At 34.9% G+C, this 14,723-nt stretch overlaps 1 protein-coding gene across 3 annotated transcripts in view; it reads left to right on the forward strand.

The window, feature by feature from the left end:
- LOC118181916 (metabotropic glutamate receptor 1-like) overlaps positions 1-14,723 on the forward strand; it is a 574,264-nt gene that overhangs the window by 537,069 nt on the left and 22,472 nt on the right. For all 3 annotated transcript variants that reach the window (XM_085815122.1, XM_085815124.1, XM_035351151.2), the window contains one exon: positions 11,268-12,125. In XM_085815122.1, coding sequence (XP_085671248.1) covers positions 11,268-12,125 — 858 coding nt within the window. The remainder of the gene's footprint in view (positions 1-11,267; positions 12,126-14,723) is intronic.

The following is a 14,723-nucleotide window of genomic DNA, read 5'->3' on the forward strand; positions in this document are numbered from 1 at the left end:
ATAGAAAACGGTGAGTTTAGCATCGGGCAGACAACATGTGCCTAGGACCAGAATGTAGGGGAATTCCGTGTTTTTTACATATGAGTCGATATTTATCCTGGACACTGTTATCGGCGTACTTGTATCTGGAGACAGCCTGGAAGACAATACCATCCCTCCTCATCTGGAGAAAGCCCATTACGGTGGTGGAAGTACAGGGTGATTATAATTAAAGTTTAAGTTTCAAACCGCTATAAAAAAAAGAACCACTCATGAAAATGACGTCAAATTTGAAAGGAATGTTATTGAAGAAGGCGGAAAGCGTATGTCAGAAGAAAAAATTTAGTTTCAAAAGTTAGCAACAAATGGCGCTGCAAGCGAAAGAAGACTTAAATTAAAATGTTAGTTAAATTTCAGTGTTATAAAGCCACCAGGTACCAGGCTGTTCCTCATTTCGCGTCTCAGACGTTCGCTATGGGTGTTTCACTGCAGGACCGCGCTCTGCTGGTAAAGCTGTATTACAAGAATGATGATTGTCAAGAGTAGCTCTGCAAAAATTCAGGACACTGAAGGGTATAAAAGAAGGCGTTGGTCCAATGAGTGTCGTAGGTCTAAAGAAAATGATGCAAAAATTCGAAACGACAAGTTCGTTTGATGTGCAATCTGGTAGAGGGAGAAAACGAGTGCATTCGACGGTAGTTGAAGAAGTGGCCACAGCATTACAGGAGGGGTCGGCCGGTGGTGTGCAACCGTGCAGTGCACGAGGAATTGTCCGAACATTGGACAGGCCTATGAGCACAGTGCTGAAAATTGTGCGAAACATTCTGCAATGCTATCCGTACAAAATTGGCCATGTGCAGGAGTTGCTTCCGTCTGACCTGACAGCTAGGGAGACGTTTGCGTTAGAATTCCTGGCTCGCATGGAAGTGGATAATGAATGGCCGTGGAAAATTTTGTGGACAGATGAAGCCCATTTCCATCTGACAGGATACGTGAATACCCAGAATTGTCGAATATGGGCAACAGAAAATCCACTGGCAACGCACCCCGTACCACTTCATCCTGAAAGGGTCACGGTATGGTGTGGCTTTACGGCATCATTCATCCTACAACCATATTTTTTCGAGCAAACGGGTGCTTCCGGTCCTGTTCCCTCAACCGTCACTGGTCAGAGGTATGCGTCTCTTTTGTGCAACCACGTGATTCCAGGTCTGCAACAGCATGGATGTGTGGATGAAATCATTTTTATGCAAGATGGCGCTCCTCCGCACATTCCACATCCCGTGAAACAGCTGCTGAGGCACCATTTCGGAAATGCTCGAATTATCAGCCGTCATTTCCCTACATCCTGGCCATCCCGATCGCCTGATCTTACTCCGTGTGATTTCTGGCTGTGGGAGTATCTGAAGGATGTTGTGTTCCGTGCTCCAATTGCAAATTTAGCGGAATGAAAGGTACGCATTTCGCAACACATTCTGAACATCACCCCGGAGACACTGCGATCCGTTGTGGAACATGCTGTTTGTCACTTTCAACTTGTTGCACACAACGGTGGACACCATATTGAACATGTTTTGCGCCAGTCTCGCGACAGTTCCGAACTTCTTTGATGAATGGTTCTTATGCGGTATGTCGCCGCAAAACTCTTGAAACCGATTTGTCCCTTTCGATGTGATATGTACAGTCATGCAAATAAAATTATTCAACAATTCTAATTTGTCAATGCGTTTTAATGTGTAACTTCCACCTTAGCCATTGTTTTACGAATCATTTCTCGTTTCTCGTCGTGATTCTGCCGCTTACAGCGCCATCTGTTGCTAACTTTTGAAACTAAAATTTTTCTTCTGCCATATGCTTTCCGCCTTTTTCAATAACATTCCTTTCAAATTTCACATCATTTTCATCAGTGGTTCTTTTTTTATAGCGTTTTGAAACTTAAACTTTAATTATAATCACCCTGTATAATGGTTTGGCAGGCGTTATGCTGAACGGATGCACACCACTACATATTTTTAAAAAAGGCGTCCTGACTGTTGTGAGATATAGAGAGGAGATCTTAGAGACCTATGTTCGTATTATCAGGGACACAGTCTGTCTTAGGTTTCTGTTAATGAACGATAATGTTCGTCCACATCGGCTGGTTTAGGATTACCTGAAAAGAGAGGATATTCGCTGCATGGATTGGCCAGCTAGGTCTGCTGACCTTAACCCTAAACAACATATTTGAAGATTCCTGGGAGGAAAATTTCATCTCGCCATCCACCTCGGAGAACAATCCCAGAACTGAAAACTGACTTTCTGCAGGAGTGAGATTGACTGCCACAGAAACTTCTCGACTGCTTCCTGTTCAAAATAGCATCATGCTGAGCGACCTGTATAACTGTGAGAATAAACCATACTCTATGTTAGGCTCGATATGACAACTTGGATTTTATTCTTTCTTACAATTTGAGCTTTACTGATAATAAGCGTACATAAAATGACTTTGCGAATTCTATATTTTGTCTCGCTTGAAATGTATATTCATAACAAGTTGCATTAAAATCTGTCCATTAGATTTTAAGAACTATAAGATAATATGCAAATTCTCTCAATTTTTCTATGAGTGTAGCTTTATTTCAGTGTTACAGGCATGCATGCTTAGAATGTTCAATTTGATTAAAATAAGTCAGTAAATAAATGATGTTTAAATTATGCTTTTTTGGTTTCATATAAATGTGTCTTACTAAAAATTCATCATATTATGTTATTCAACTTCTAATGCATAATATTCACCAATTAAATTTTAAAAGGCTCTTCAATTCAAGCTGGAACTAGATTTAAATATATTATATTTTATTTGACCACATAAACTCCAGTCATGTTCAATGAGCAATTTTATGTTTAATAATGGCGCCTGCAAATTTCCTATATAAAACTATATTTAACAATATTAGACGTACTTATCTCTCCTGAACCTCAAAAATGGAGACTTGTTTTCAATAATTAAAAGTTTCCCATACAATGGTGACGTTAGGATATGCTTTCGAATTATTGTAACAATGTATGTAAATTTAATATTTCTATTGCTTACACATTCTACAGGTTTTAAAATGTGACAAAGAAGTTTCAACCGAACTGTACTTTGATTAAGTATATCGACTTTAAATGGAGCAATCGCTAACTCATTAATGCTAAATAGATGAAAAAAGAAAGAAAAATGTATTGAAATAGAATTCGAAAGGCAAGTTTAACTCAGGTTTTAATTTTTGTTTCAAATAATATATTTAAAAGAATATTCAGTAAACAATTAATTATTCATAATAACAGAAATACCATTTACAAGGTTTTAAAATTGTTAAAGATAAAACTGCAAAGCTCTTAATTTGTCTCGATATGAATTTAATTATTTACTGTGTAGCATCAATTTAATACCTTGAATAAATAATGAAATTACGTTAGCAAAGATAGCAATTACTAAATAAATAATTTGAGAAAGCTTTAATTGACTAACGGAATTACGGAACTTATTTAAACGGAAGATTGAACAGCGGGATCATTAACACATATGTAATCATTCAACTATGCGACAGCGAAACGCTTACGAGAATATCATATTTTGTCGGTGTAGCAGCAATAATTATACTCGCCATACCGATAGCGTAGAAAATGCAGTAATTTCAAAGCTCGAAAATTAAGTATTATATTTAAACTTAATAGAAGTTTGAACTAATAGAAGGTGAATGCAAAATACAGTATTTGAATTTTTTATTTTTTCAATATTGCAGCTGAGACAGGATATGATTTATATTACAAAAATAGTTGTATTTTCTAAAACAATATCGATAAAAGTTATACTAATGTTTCCAGTTGTATACAATTAAATTTGATATAACTCCCAAGAATATGGTAAAACTTACCTAGCAATGAACGATAAGGTCTTAATATATATAAAATTCTTTGAAAGTTCTTCTGTTTATTTACAAGGTTTTTTTTGCTTAAACATGATTAATCTCAAAGTTGTATATGAGAAAACAAATAAATTGTGGATACCTATAGACGATTTTATTTCTATTTAAAATTTCTGTATTTCAGAGATAATTCTAACTCCTAATTTGACCAGCACATGTATTATACGTGTTAGTAATGTAAGACGTATATTGCATGTGTATAGTGAACACTACTCCACATAATTACACTTAGTGCCCTCCTTAAATAAATGGTCTACAAGTTTTCCACTTCTTATATATATATATATATTTACCTATTTGGCGCTGAGTACATAATATTTATGAAATTTCAGGTAAGTGGATATTATTGTATACCACAGATTGCTCAGCAGATATTTGACATAAAAAGTAGATATTTGAATTAAAACCTGCTTATTCTTGTGTCACTATCTAACAGGATATTTTTCTTTACTTCTATTCCTCTATTTAAGAATGAAATCAAATTTAATTTGTATAAGCAATTTTTTTTATATATGTGTCATTTAGAAAAGCTGCGACATACCCTTCTGGAATACCAAATAAAAGAAAGAAGGGGGAGAAGAGCTCCTTTAAAAGAAAGCGTTTACAATAGTAATTAGAAATATTTGCTGAGAAGGATTCTAGTGACATAGATGAAATGAAGGGAAGTAATAATATGCGAAGAAGTTACATTATTATTCTTTAGATAGCTTAATAAAAAGAGATGATGATCAATAATATCAGCATGAATAGGGGGAACATTTAGTGTTAAGAGTGTATTAGATAATGCATGCTAACTAAATGTGAAATATACAACGGAACAAATTAAGCAAATTTTCTTTAGTTTTTCAAAAAGCATGGAATTTTCTTTGGTTGGAAATACGTATTAAGTAGTTCTCCCAATCTTAAAAGGATTATGCTCAGTTTGTGTTCTGTCAACATTATTAAAATCATTATATAATGCATATAACAACAACAACAATTTAGGCTTCCCGCCCCCGTGAACTAAATCACACTACAGGTCTACTCCCCCTTTGGGCACGTCGTGGAGGTTCAACATCCACTATTACCCTCCAGAGGAGCAGCGCACCACCTGGAATTCGCCAGGCAGCACCGGTCGTCTAATGCTCCTGCCAGTCGTATGGGCGAGCCCGTCGCAGTGGGCCGTTACCCAGCAAACCGGGGGGAACCAAGCCCTCCGGCTACGGTTCCACACCGCTCAGGACATGCCAGTCCCTGAGGCCGGCCAATAAGTGACCTTTCCGAGGGGCTTCAGAACCACCAAGTTCATAAATTGTATCCCCCGTGGCCGAGACTGCCTAGGTACAGATCCTAGCCAGTAGCTGCGCAGAGTTCTCTACGTTGACCCCCGGGGGGGATTTAATGCATATACGTATGCATACACATATACAGCATATTTCGAAGATTTGTTCAATTGTAAAAAGGTTTTACGAAAAGTGCCTTTTTCCTTCGAAACATTATATAGGTAGACCACATGGAGACTGACATTTGCCTTTGCCTTTATGGACAATAACATCGTGTCGAAGACTACTATCAAATAGTTTTAAAAAAATGCCAACTTACGTCCGCACTGTAGCCGTTAAATTCATCAGTATACATGCTATAGTTTATGATTTAATCATAAGTATGTTTCGAACAGTCTTTCCTCATACTGCTATAACATTTCTCCCAAACTTATTGGAGAAGAGATCGATTGTTCCAACAATTCGTTAATTTAGAAATTTGTAAAGCTAAATTCGTCCTTATGAAGGAGACATTTCTAGTCCACAAAAGTCAAGAAAGAAGATAAAATTGGATAATTGACGAACTCTGTAAGCATTCTAGCACCCTGAATGTACGGAACTCTGAAATACGGCGTAATAAGCATTTGCCACGCCTAGTTTTGCATACACATTTGCATCTTAAGAGGTGGGGGTACATTTGACTGTTTCAGAGTCCTGTAGCAAATGAGATACAGCGTTATCAGAACTTTTTTTACTGCCGGTAAAACGTTGACGATGTGCTTTAGAAATTAAGTAGGATAACATTTTTGAATATTCTCGTTCAAATATTAGATCAACTTTGTACTTTTCGTTTTATAGGTGCATCTTTCATAGTTTGAATATATATATATATATTTAAATCTAGTTCCAGCTTCAATTGAAGAGCCTTTTTAAATTTAATAATAATAAGGTGTAAAGTACAGATATCATTATATAATAAGATAACGAATAAGGTGTAAAGTACAGATATCATTTCAAATATAGAAGTAACATAAATTAACAAAAACGATATAGAAACAACTACGGTTGCGCTGTGATTTTAAAGTAAGCAATTTAAATCCAGCTTAAAGGTAAATTTTGTTACAGTCCAGTGCATAAGTAATAAAAATCAAACAAACAAATAAGTAAATCTCAAACATTTATTGTGAGTAAAATATTGGTGTGGTACGAAAATTACATTGTAGTTTACAACATAAGGTGGCTTGACTAAGTTTTAGAACAAAAGAAACAGTGACAAAAAACATACCTTTCAAAATTATTTATATGTCATCTAAACGCGGCCCCACAAATTACTTAAACATTTCACAATTATATTAAGGAGAAAACAGCTTTATAATACATTTTTTCATCTGTGAAAAAACAGACATGAATCCCGCCTTCTTTCAGGAACACATCATCATGTATAAAAATAAATAATAAAAAAAAATTAAGTAAATTAATTCGACAAAGGAGAGGAATCAGTGACCGAGGCAAGGCTCTCCATACAATTTTCCGCCCTGGACAGTCTTTCTCTCTCATCTATCAGGAGGGTACTAAACTTCCATGATTTCGCTGGTTATTCTCCCTTCTGTGCGAATATCCGTTATATGTTTCTTCTCGTTGTTTCGTCGCAGTTAATGGAAGTGAGTCTCCACTTTTCCCTTTCAGATGCTCTCCGTCTGTTTACTTGCGCAGTCGCTTTTTCTTATTTGGCGGGAACCTTCTAGCCTCGCCTGAAAGAAAAAAACCAGGGTTCAACTAGGATAATCTTAACGGCCAAATGTTTCACCCCCGTAAGCCAATCCTCGTACTACAATTGCATCTAAGGCACCCAGCGAGTGAAGGGGCCAGAATATGCAAATTTTACAGATGGATAAACATTTGGGAGAAGAAGTCACCTTCAAAAGGAAGGGACTTAGTTTATTCCAGATAAGAAGAAATAGTTTTGACAAAGTCTGGGAAACTGGAATGTTTTTCCATTCCAACTACTTGTCGAAAAAATTAGTGTTAACACAAGCACTGAATTAATTCTATTATATAACTTTCATTACATTTAGACAAATTAAAGGTACTGAATAGTAAATCTAGTACCTGACGTTTAAATTCAGTCAATCACAAGACATGTTTTTCTTTACACTGCTGAAATACTATAATTACACAGCTATTCGTATGAATGATTATTTCTAAAATTTACGTTTCTTCGACATCTTAGTCGACATTACTACCAGAGTCAGAAAATATGGATTCATAAATTTTACCAGAAAGAGGGGTAAACGTTAAACAAAAACTAATTATATTTACACGCAAAACTAGTGTTTAAGTGCTTTAACAAAAATTAAAAGTTTAAAAAATCAAACCTCACTTTAAAGGATAAAAATAAACACTACCAAACTTAAATTTTAAACTAGGACTTGAATACTACCAAACTTAAATTTTAAAGTTAACCAATTACAGCTTAAAAAATTAACTTATAACAATTACTTTAACTGAACAAATAAAATCAAATTAATAAAATTCAGTTACTGACAAAACTGAATTAAGAAGCAGTAAATTACTTAAAATCAAAATTAGAAACAATATTGCATAACAATATCGACTTATATTAAAATATGTTTAAAACTAATGTTTGTCTATACTGAATATGAAAATGGACTGTAATATGTTAGCCGTTGCACTATAGGAGAACATAAAATGAGTATCCGAATTCTTTAGATCCCTCTACATAAAGGGCGAAAGAGCAAACACCCAGTTGGATCGAGTTGACTAATTCAGTTTGATGAGAAAAATCGTCAGTCGCTTTAGTTCGAATAACCAAATGTACAGAAGAAACGGAGTTTTGGAAAATGAAATATCGGAAAATAATCTATCGCCCGTCATCTTAGATACCGTGTAGTATTAAAACTTTAGATAAATATAAATATGCTAAACGCTGTATTGCAAGTGAACATCTTGATTTCATTCAGGAGCATGCGCATTTAACACTTAATAAATAGATATCTCATAGTTGTACTCTTTTGCTATCCAGAAAAATCCAGAAAATACCAGAATGTTCTCGTGCATGATTAAAAAGCTTACAAAAGCCGGATCAAAACATCTCAATTCAGTTGTTTATTTAGTGCTGCTGTTATGTAGAGAAATTATCTGATAGCGTTATAAAAAAATTAGGTGAATGATTTTATGATTTATGGAAATTTAAATTTTATTTTGATTCTGAATTATTTAATTTAAGGCTTTAATTTTTGGGGAAAGACAGATGCTTCTGGGAATATTATTTAGTTTAAAAGAGTATTATTTATTTTCCTCTATTTGTAAATCTTGTACAAACTTTTATTCATTGTGAAAGAAGCAGGGAAAGGGAGGCAATTTTCGCCAAGTCATGATTTCGCGCGCTTTAGAATGTTCGAGAAAGAATTTTCATTGTTAGTTGACCTTAAGAGAGGAAAGTACGTGACGGAAAGGTCAAAGGTTGCTACTTGTCTTTCAATGTAAGTCATTCAGGTTTTTGGCGATTGAGGGTCCGGTTGTTGGCTAAGTGAAGAAGGGCGCGCATGCGCGATCACCCTTATTTCCGCATTCTGGAGTTGAAAACGAAGATTTTGCCATAATTAAGGGGGCGATAAGTGAAGCCATAGTGGGAGCCCGTTTTGTGAAGGAGACGAAGGGAATTCGAGTTGGATACAGACTTACTTTTGGCTGACTCTCGGACTGACTCGCTGATTTTTGGGCTTGCTGGACAAAATGTAAGTGACTCCGAGAGGTGTTTTCCGGCGGGGAGCGGCAAATATGCTCCCCGGCCGCGTTTGGTTAAGAGGCGAGATACACTTACTCTTGACCGGAGAAAGGAAAAGATTTAGTCGGCATCGAGCAGTGCTTCCGGCGGGGAGCGGCAATTATGCTCCCCGGCTGCGGGTTTTCTCAAAAATGCGAAGAAAAAAAAAACTGTTGAGCGAATAACAAAAAAATTAACAGAGACTTGGGTCTCTATCTGTATCGGCAAAAGTCAGGACGATGTCCTCTGAACTCCGACTTGAAAACAGAAGGAATTATGTCACCTTAGTCAACTGGAAACCTGCGTTAGCCTTTCTCTAAAATGCCTAGCTTAATTGTCTACGTTTTCCTTGGTGGAGCTGAGAGTCTGGGCAGACAGCCGTGCGGTGTAAGCTGTTCTCTTGCTTCCAGTGGGAATAATTTTCTTCTATGGAAACCAGTAGCAGGCGTAAGATTTGACGGTATAGCTGATGTAATTTATTGTCGCGCCGTTCTAGTCTCTGTCTTGCGGATTTGCCAAGTGACGTAAGGATAGAGCTAAGATAGGAGCTCTCCTCCACTTCAAGATGTCCACTCAAGATAAGTATTATCATTTTGGTGTGTTGGAACTTTAGGCAAGTTTTTCAAAAACGTCCTTAGCAGTAAAAACAACGTCGAATCTAAAATTTAACTCTCAGGCCATCAATTGTTTCCCTTTCCTTTCTTTTAAATCACCTGACAAACCTTAAGTTTTTTTTATGAATTTAAATGAAAAGACTCTCAGATGAGGTTAAGATTTTTCTTAGTGTGATATAATTGAATAAACTGATATTTAATCTGGAACCTCTTACTGTATGTTTTTCTTTATATATTTAATATGAACTTTTCCTTTATATCTTGTATATGTTTTATGTTTTCGATCCTCTCACGGCGCGGTCCCGGAATGCATTTTTTTTCACAACGCAAAAATGCTGTACACGTTTCACTATACGATTACTGCCTTTAACGGCAAGTAGTTTCATATTTAACATTTTTATATGAATTTAAGATATAACATTGGTGCCGTGAAGTAAGATTCATAACATTATTTCCCGGCGTGAACTTAAGCTATTTAACACTGCTATTGGTTGTAGTGAATTCGCGGTGAAATCGGATTAGCTTTCTGTGTTTATGAATTGAGTTCTATTAAACGTTTTAGTAGTTTAAAATATAACTACTGTGAGATATTGCGATATTGTACGAGTATCTCTGAGGAGATTTCAGCATTTTGTTTTATTTCTTGGAATAAGAATAAATTTTATTAACTTTTTATCGACTTGTGCATTCAGTCCAATACGAACCCCTACGCAAGTAACAATATGTTAAATATGTTTCATTGATATAGTGGACTGCATTTGGCTGTAGCTTTTCTAAATTCAAATGAACTGAACTCGACTTACTTATTTTTATTTTTTATTTTTTAAATTTAAATTAACGATGAACTAATTGGCAAACTTGAAAAATTGCGAAAACCTGATAATTTTTTCTAGTTAAGTTAATCATAATTTTGCGTATACTTGTTTAATCTGTTTAGATGTTTGTAGAGTGAGTGAATGTTTAAGCATAGAAATAACACTAATCATATGTACTCCATCACAATACGTGCTTGCCTTCTTTGCTGTACTCCGTATGAGGCGAGAGGACCGGTATCGCATCATCACCTCTGAGAGAAGAAATTTCGTCTCATTTGCTTCAACGTTGATGACCGCCATAAAAGACGGCAAACGTTTTACATAATCTTTCAAATACGCCACGAAAGAATGAACACACTCCGGCGAAATCCGGTGAATATAATCCGATGAAACCACTAGCCATCACGCTACCCACTCAGTTGGCCGAAACCAGTGGAACAGCATAGACTGCTCTTTTGGATTGCAGGAACCGTGCTTGTGTATTTTACAGCCCCAGAGTTGAGAGTGCCAGAATATAGATCTCAGCTATAGTAAACTACCACGGAGGAGAAGCAGAGAAATAATAAGACAAAAAAACATATTTAAAATTTGCATATTATTAGTGGAATGATATTTTCTTTCGTATGCGTTTTGAAACATAAATATTCGATGAAGTACAAATAACGTAACATAATAAGGATAATTTTAGCATTGATGTACCTTTAACATAACATAATAACTATAACAATATGTAAGCTTAATTTTAATTGATTCAGGAGCTCTAAAATATCGCATTGCTTATGCTTATCGTTATGCTTCTATATATTAGCCACTTTTTACTCCATATTTTTCATTATCGGTGCAATGCCAGTGTAATAATTTCATGATTTTTATTCTTTCAGACTGTGACAGAATCCCCGTTGACTACATTCAATGGACTGATAGCACAGCTATAGTTGCAGTTACGATTGCTGTTATGGGTATGATTGCGACTTTCTTCACGATGGTTGTGTTCATTCGCCACAATAATACGCCGGTTGTCAAAGCCTCGACAAGGGAATTATCCTATGTTATTCTTGTTGGCATGTACCTCTGCCATGGGTGCACATTTCCTTTACTAGCTAAACCTACGCAAACATCTTGCTTTTTTACCAGAGTGATGCCAGCATTTAGCTTCGCAATGATGTATGCTTCTTTAGTCACGAAAACGAACAGAATAGCCCGTATACTTGCGGGTAGCAAGAAGAAGATAATCACGAAGAAACCTCGTTTCATGAGTGGAACTGCACAAGTTGTGATCACGTGGCTGTTGATTTCAGTCGAATCATGCATCATTGCTGTCATGCTGGTTCTTGAACCAGCCAATTCCATGTATTCTTATCCTTCGTTGGACAAAGTGAATTTGATTTGTAACACTACACCTTTGGGCATTATAGCTCCTCTAGGTTTCGACTTCTTCCTGATAGCCATGTGCACTGTTTATGCTGTGAAAACGCGTAATGTACCGGAGAACTTCAACGAGGCAAAATTTATCGGCTTTACCATGTACACGACTCTTGTGATATGGATTGCCTTTGTACCTATATACTTTGGCAGCAATTCGAAGGTGATAACTATGTGTTTGTGCATCAGTTTCAGTGCTATCGTAGCTCTGGTTCTTCTGTTCTTTCCAAAGATTTATATCATACTTTTTCGGCCTGACAAAAATAATAGGAGTGCTTTCACAACAACCAAAGATGTCCGATGCCATATAGGTAGAGGTCTGAATATTTTCTTACTTCTCATATTACTCTATTGTTAAATACTCTATTATCATATTACTCTATTACTTATTAATTTTAATGTGAAATTCATAGTTTAAATCACAAATAGATGATGAAAAGCGAAATATGTATTACAGGATTCCAGGAAAATTTGTTCCTTCCTCAGCTGAATGTTGATTTTTTATTTAATTAATTTATAAATAATTAAGTAATTAAGAATTTTCCTTCTATAAGTACTATTACATTCCTGCTTAGAATATTAATCCTTAAACGCACTAATCTATTCACTAATATAAAATAAAATTTCTGTTATAAGCATACATTTTTTAAATACTTATCGTTATAAACATATATATATAAAACATGCCATTAATTGGTGTTACAAATATATTGGCGTTTTCAGAAACGGTCTCTTACTTGAATACGTATGTCCTGGGAACTGAGCGAAAATATCTTGAAAAATTGAAAAACAAGAAAAAATATTTAAAGAAACTTGTTCTTAATTATACAATATATTGTAATAGCCTATGCATAGTTATTTGAAGAGAAGTTTAAATATATATTCAACATTCCCTGCAAGGAAACATTTGCAGATTACTATGGTTATCTGGTTCAAGGTTTTCCAAAATAATATAGTGCATGCATATCACGTGTGGAATAATTCTACAGATTGCAATTTAGGGTGCAAAATGTCTTCGAATTTTTCAATATATTAATTTTGTATAATGAATATATTTATTCATGTTCAAGTCCTTAAATGCCTGACCTGGGTCTTTATCGAGAATATTTTTCCGTTCATCACTCTCAAAATCTTTTCTTTTTTCTAAAGGTATTTTTCTTTAATACCAATTCCGCTATTTTTAAGGCACGTCTCTCCAGTAAGGTAGATATAGTATGTGTGTATAGATTTCATACCTGACCTGATTTTTCCTCACGGCACTTAATGTTGGTAGTTAAAATAGCCTATCAAAGTATATGAAAAGTAGGATTCCAGTTTCATTGTAAATAAAGTTACATGCGTAATAATTTATGATACCGTACTCAGCTTTGAACGAAACTTTCTCAGATTAATAATTTAAAACGAAATGCCACTTCCTAGAAACTTCCTCATATTTTTAATCCCGTGGATAATCCCAAGCACTAATGGAATTGAAAAACTGGTTTCATATATGCTCTGACGTTTAAGCATTTGCACGTTGCTATTTATACAATGAAAAATAATTAAATTATATTTTGAATGGGTATAAGTTATTCTAGAATATATTTTGCAACAATTCTTTCTGAAATTTTAAATGGACTAAGTGAAATATTCCAAGATAACATAATTATTCCAAAGTATACATGTTTTTGCTAGTTTAAAGTAAATATTAATGTATGAATTATCCGGAATGGAATTCCGGATATGAATTCCTGGGGTATTTATAGGATTTCTTGCCAATGTGGTTTAATTTACATTGGCCAAACTAAGAGAGCCTTAAAATTTCGAGTCAAGGAACATGAGGCATATGTTAGAAAAAAGGAAACACAGAAGTCGTCTGTTGCCCAACATTGTTGGTCCGAAAATCACACTTTCAATTTTTCTGCTGCCAAAATTATTCAAAAAACATCTTCCATTGGAGAACTGGATTTTCTAGAGGCATTTCACATTCAAAAAAATATTTCTGTTCTAGTTGACGAGCCTAATTCCAATCCATCTTTGCCTTCGGCCTTTAAAGAAATTATGTTTTATTTCTGGTTTCATCGACAAATGGCGCCACTTGCTTATTCTTGTCCAGGCGTTCTTATCTTATCTAATCATTATGTTCTATCTCGTTCATTTGCGCTTTTGCAGCTGAGGATGGTGATTCGGTAAAACTATCGAAACTAGTCCTGTGAAAATTTTAAAATATAACGCTGATTTTTGTTGTTTGACTTCGGAATTTAATTTATGAAATTAATTAAATTAAATTAAAATTTAGTATTAAGGCGGAATAATATAATTTATTTATGAATTAGTACGTAAAATAATAGTAAATAACATTAGCTCCTTTGCTTCCGTATAAATAAAAAGAAAATTAATTTAAAGATTCTTTAGATGGCTTCTGCAAACTTCCCTCAACAGCCTTTGTCATGACAGCGTTGATAGATCTAGCTGTCAGCAGCACATCACGTTACTGGAAGTCGAATAGATTATGCGTAACTGGACTATGCATACTGAGTAATTGGTTTGACGAAATTATTTAACACGCTATTTGTAAATTGTGCATCAAGCTGTACATACAAACCTTAGTAATTAGAAAATTTTAGAGAAGTGAAAATAGAATGGTAAGGGTGTCCCTTTTGTTAAAGGATAATAAAAGGTCATAAAAATTGTTTAATATAAGACTTCTTTGCAAAATATTCTTCAGGAAATAAGTTATTTCTTTCTGCGCAAAGCATATATATTTGGTTTTCATTTTGAAAACGTTTCTAAGAATAGGAATCAATAAAATGATTGAAATGTGTATTATATGGAACCAGTTAATATTTAATTTGTTGCATAACTGGAACTAATTTTGCTTTTGCGCAATGAGAATTGAACAATTTGAATCGTGTCACAGAATTATTTTCACGATA

This window comes from Stegodyphus dumicola, chromosome 1 (genome assembly GCF_044657685.1).
Source record: "Stegodyphus dumicola isolate Sdum_Otavi_A_Nest chromosome 1, ASM4465768v1".
NCBI lineage: Eukaryota > Metazoa > Arthropoda > Arachnida > Araneae > Eresidae > Stegodyphus > Stegodyphus dumicola.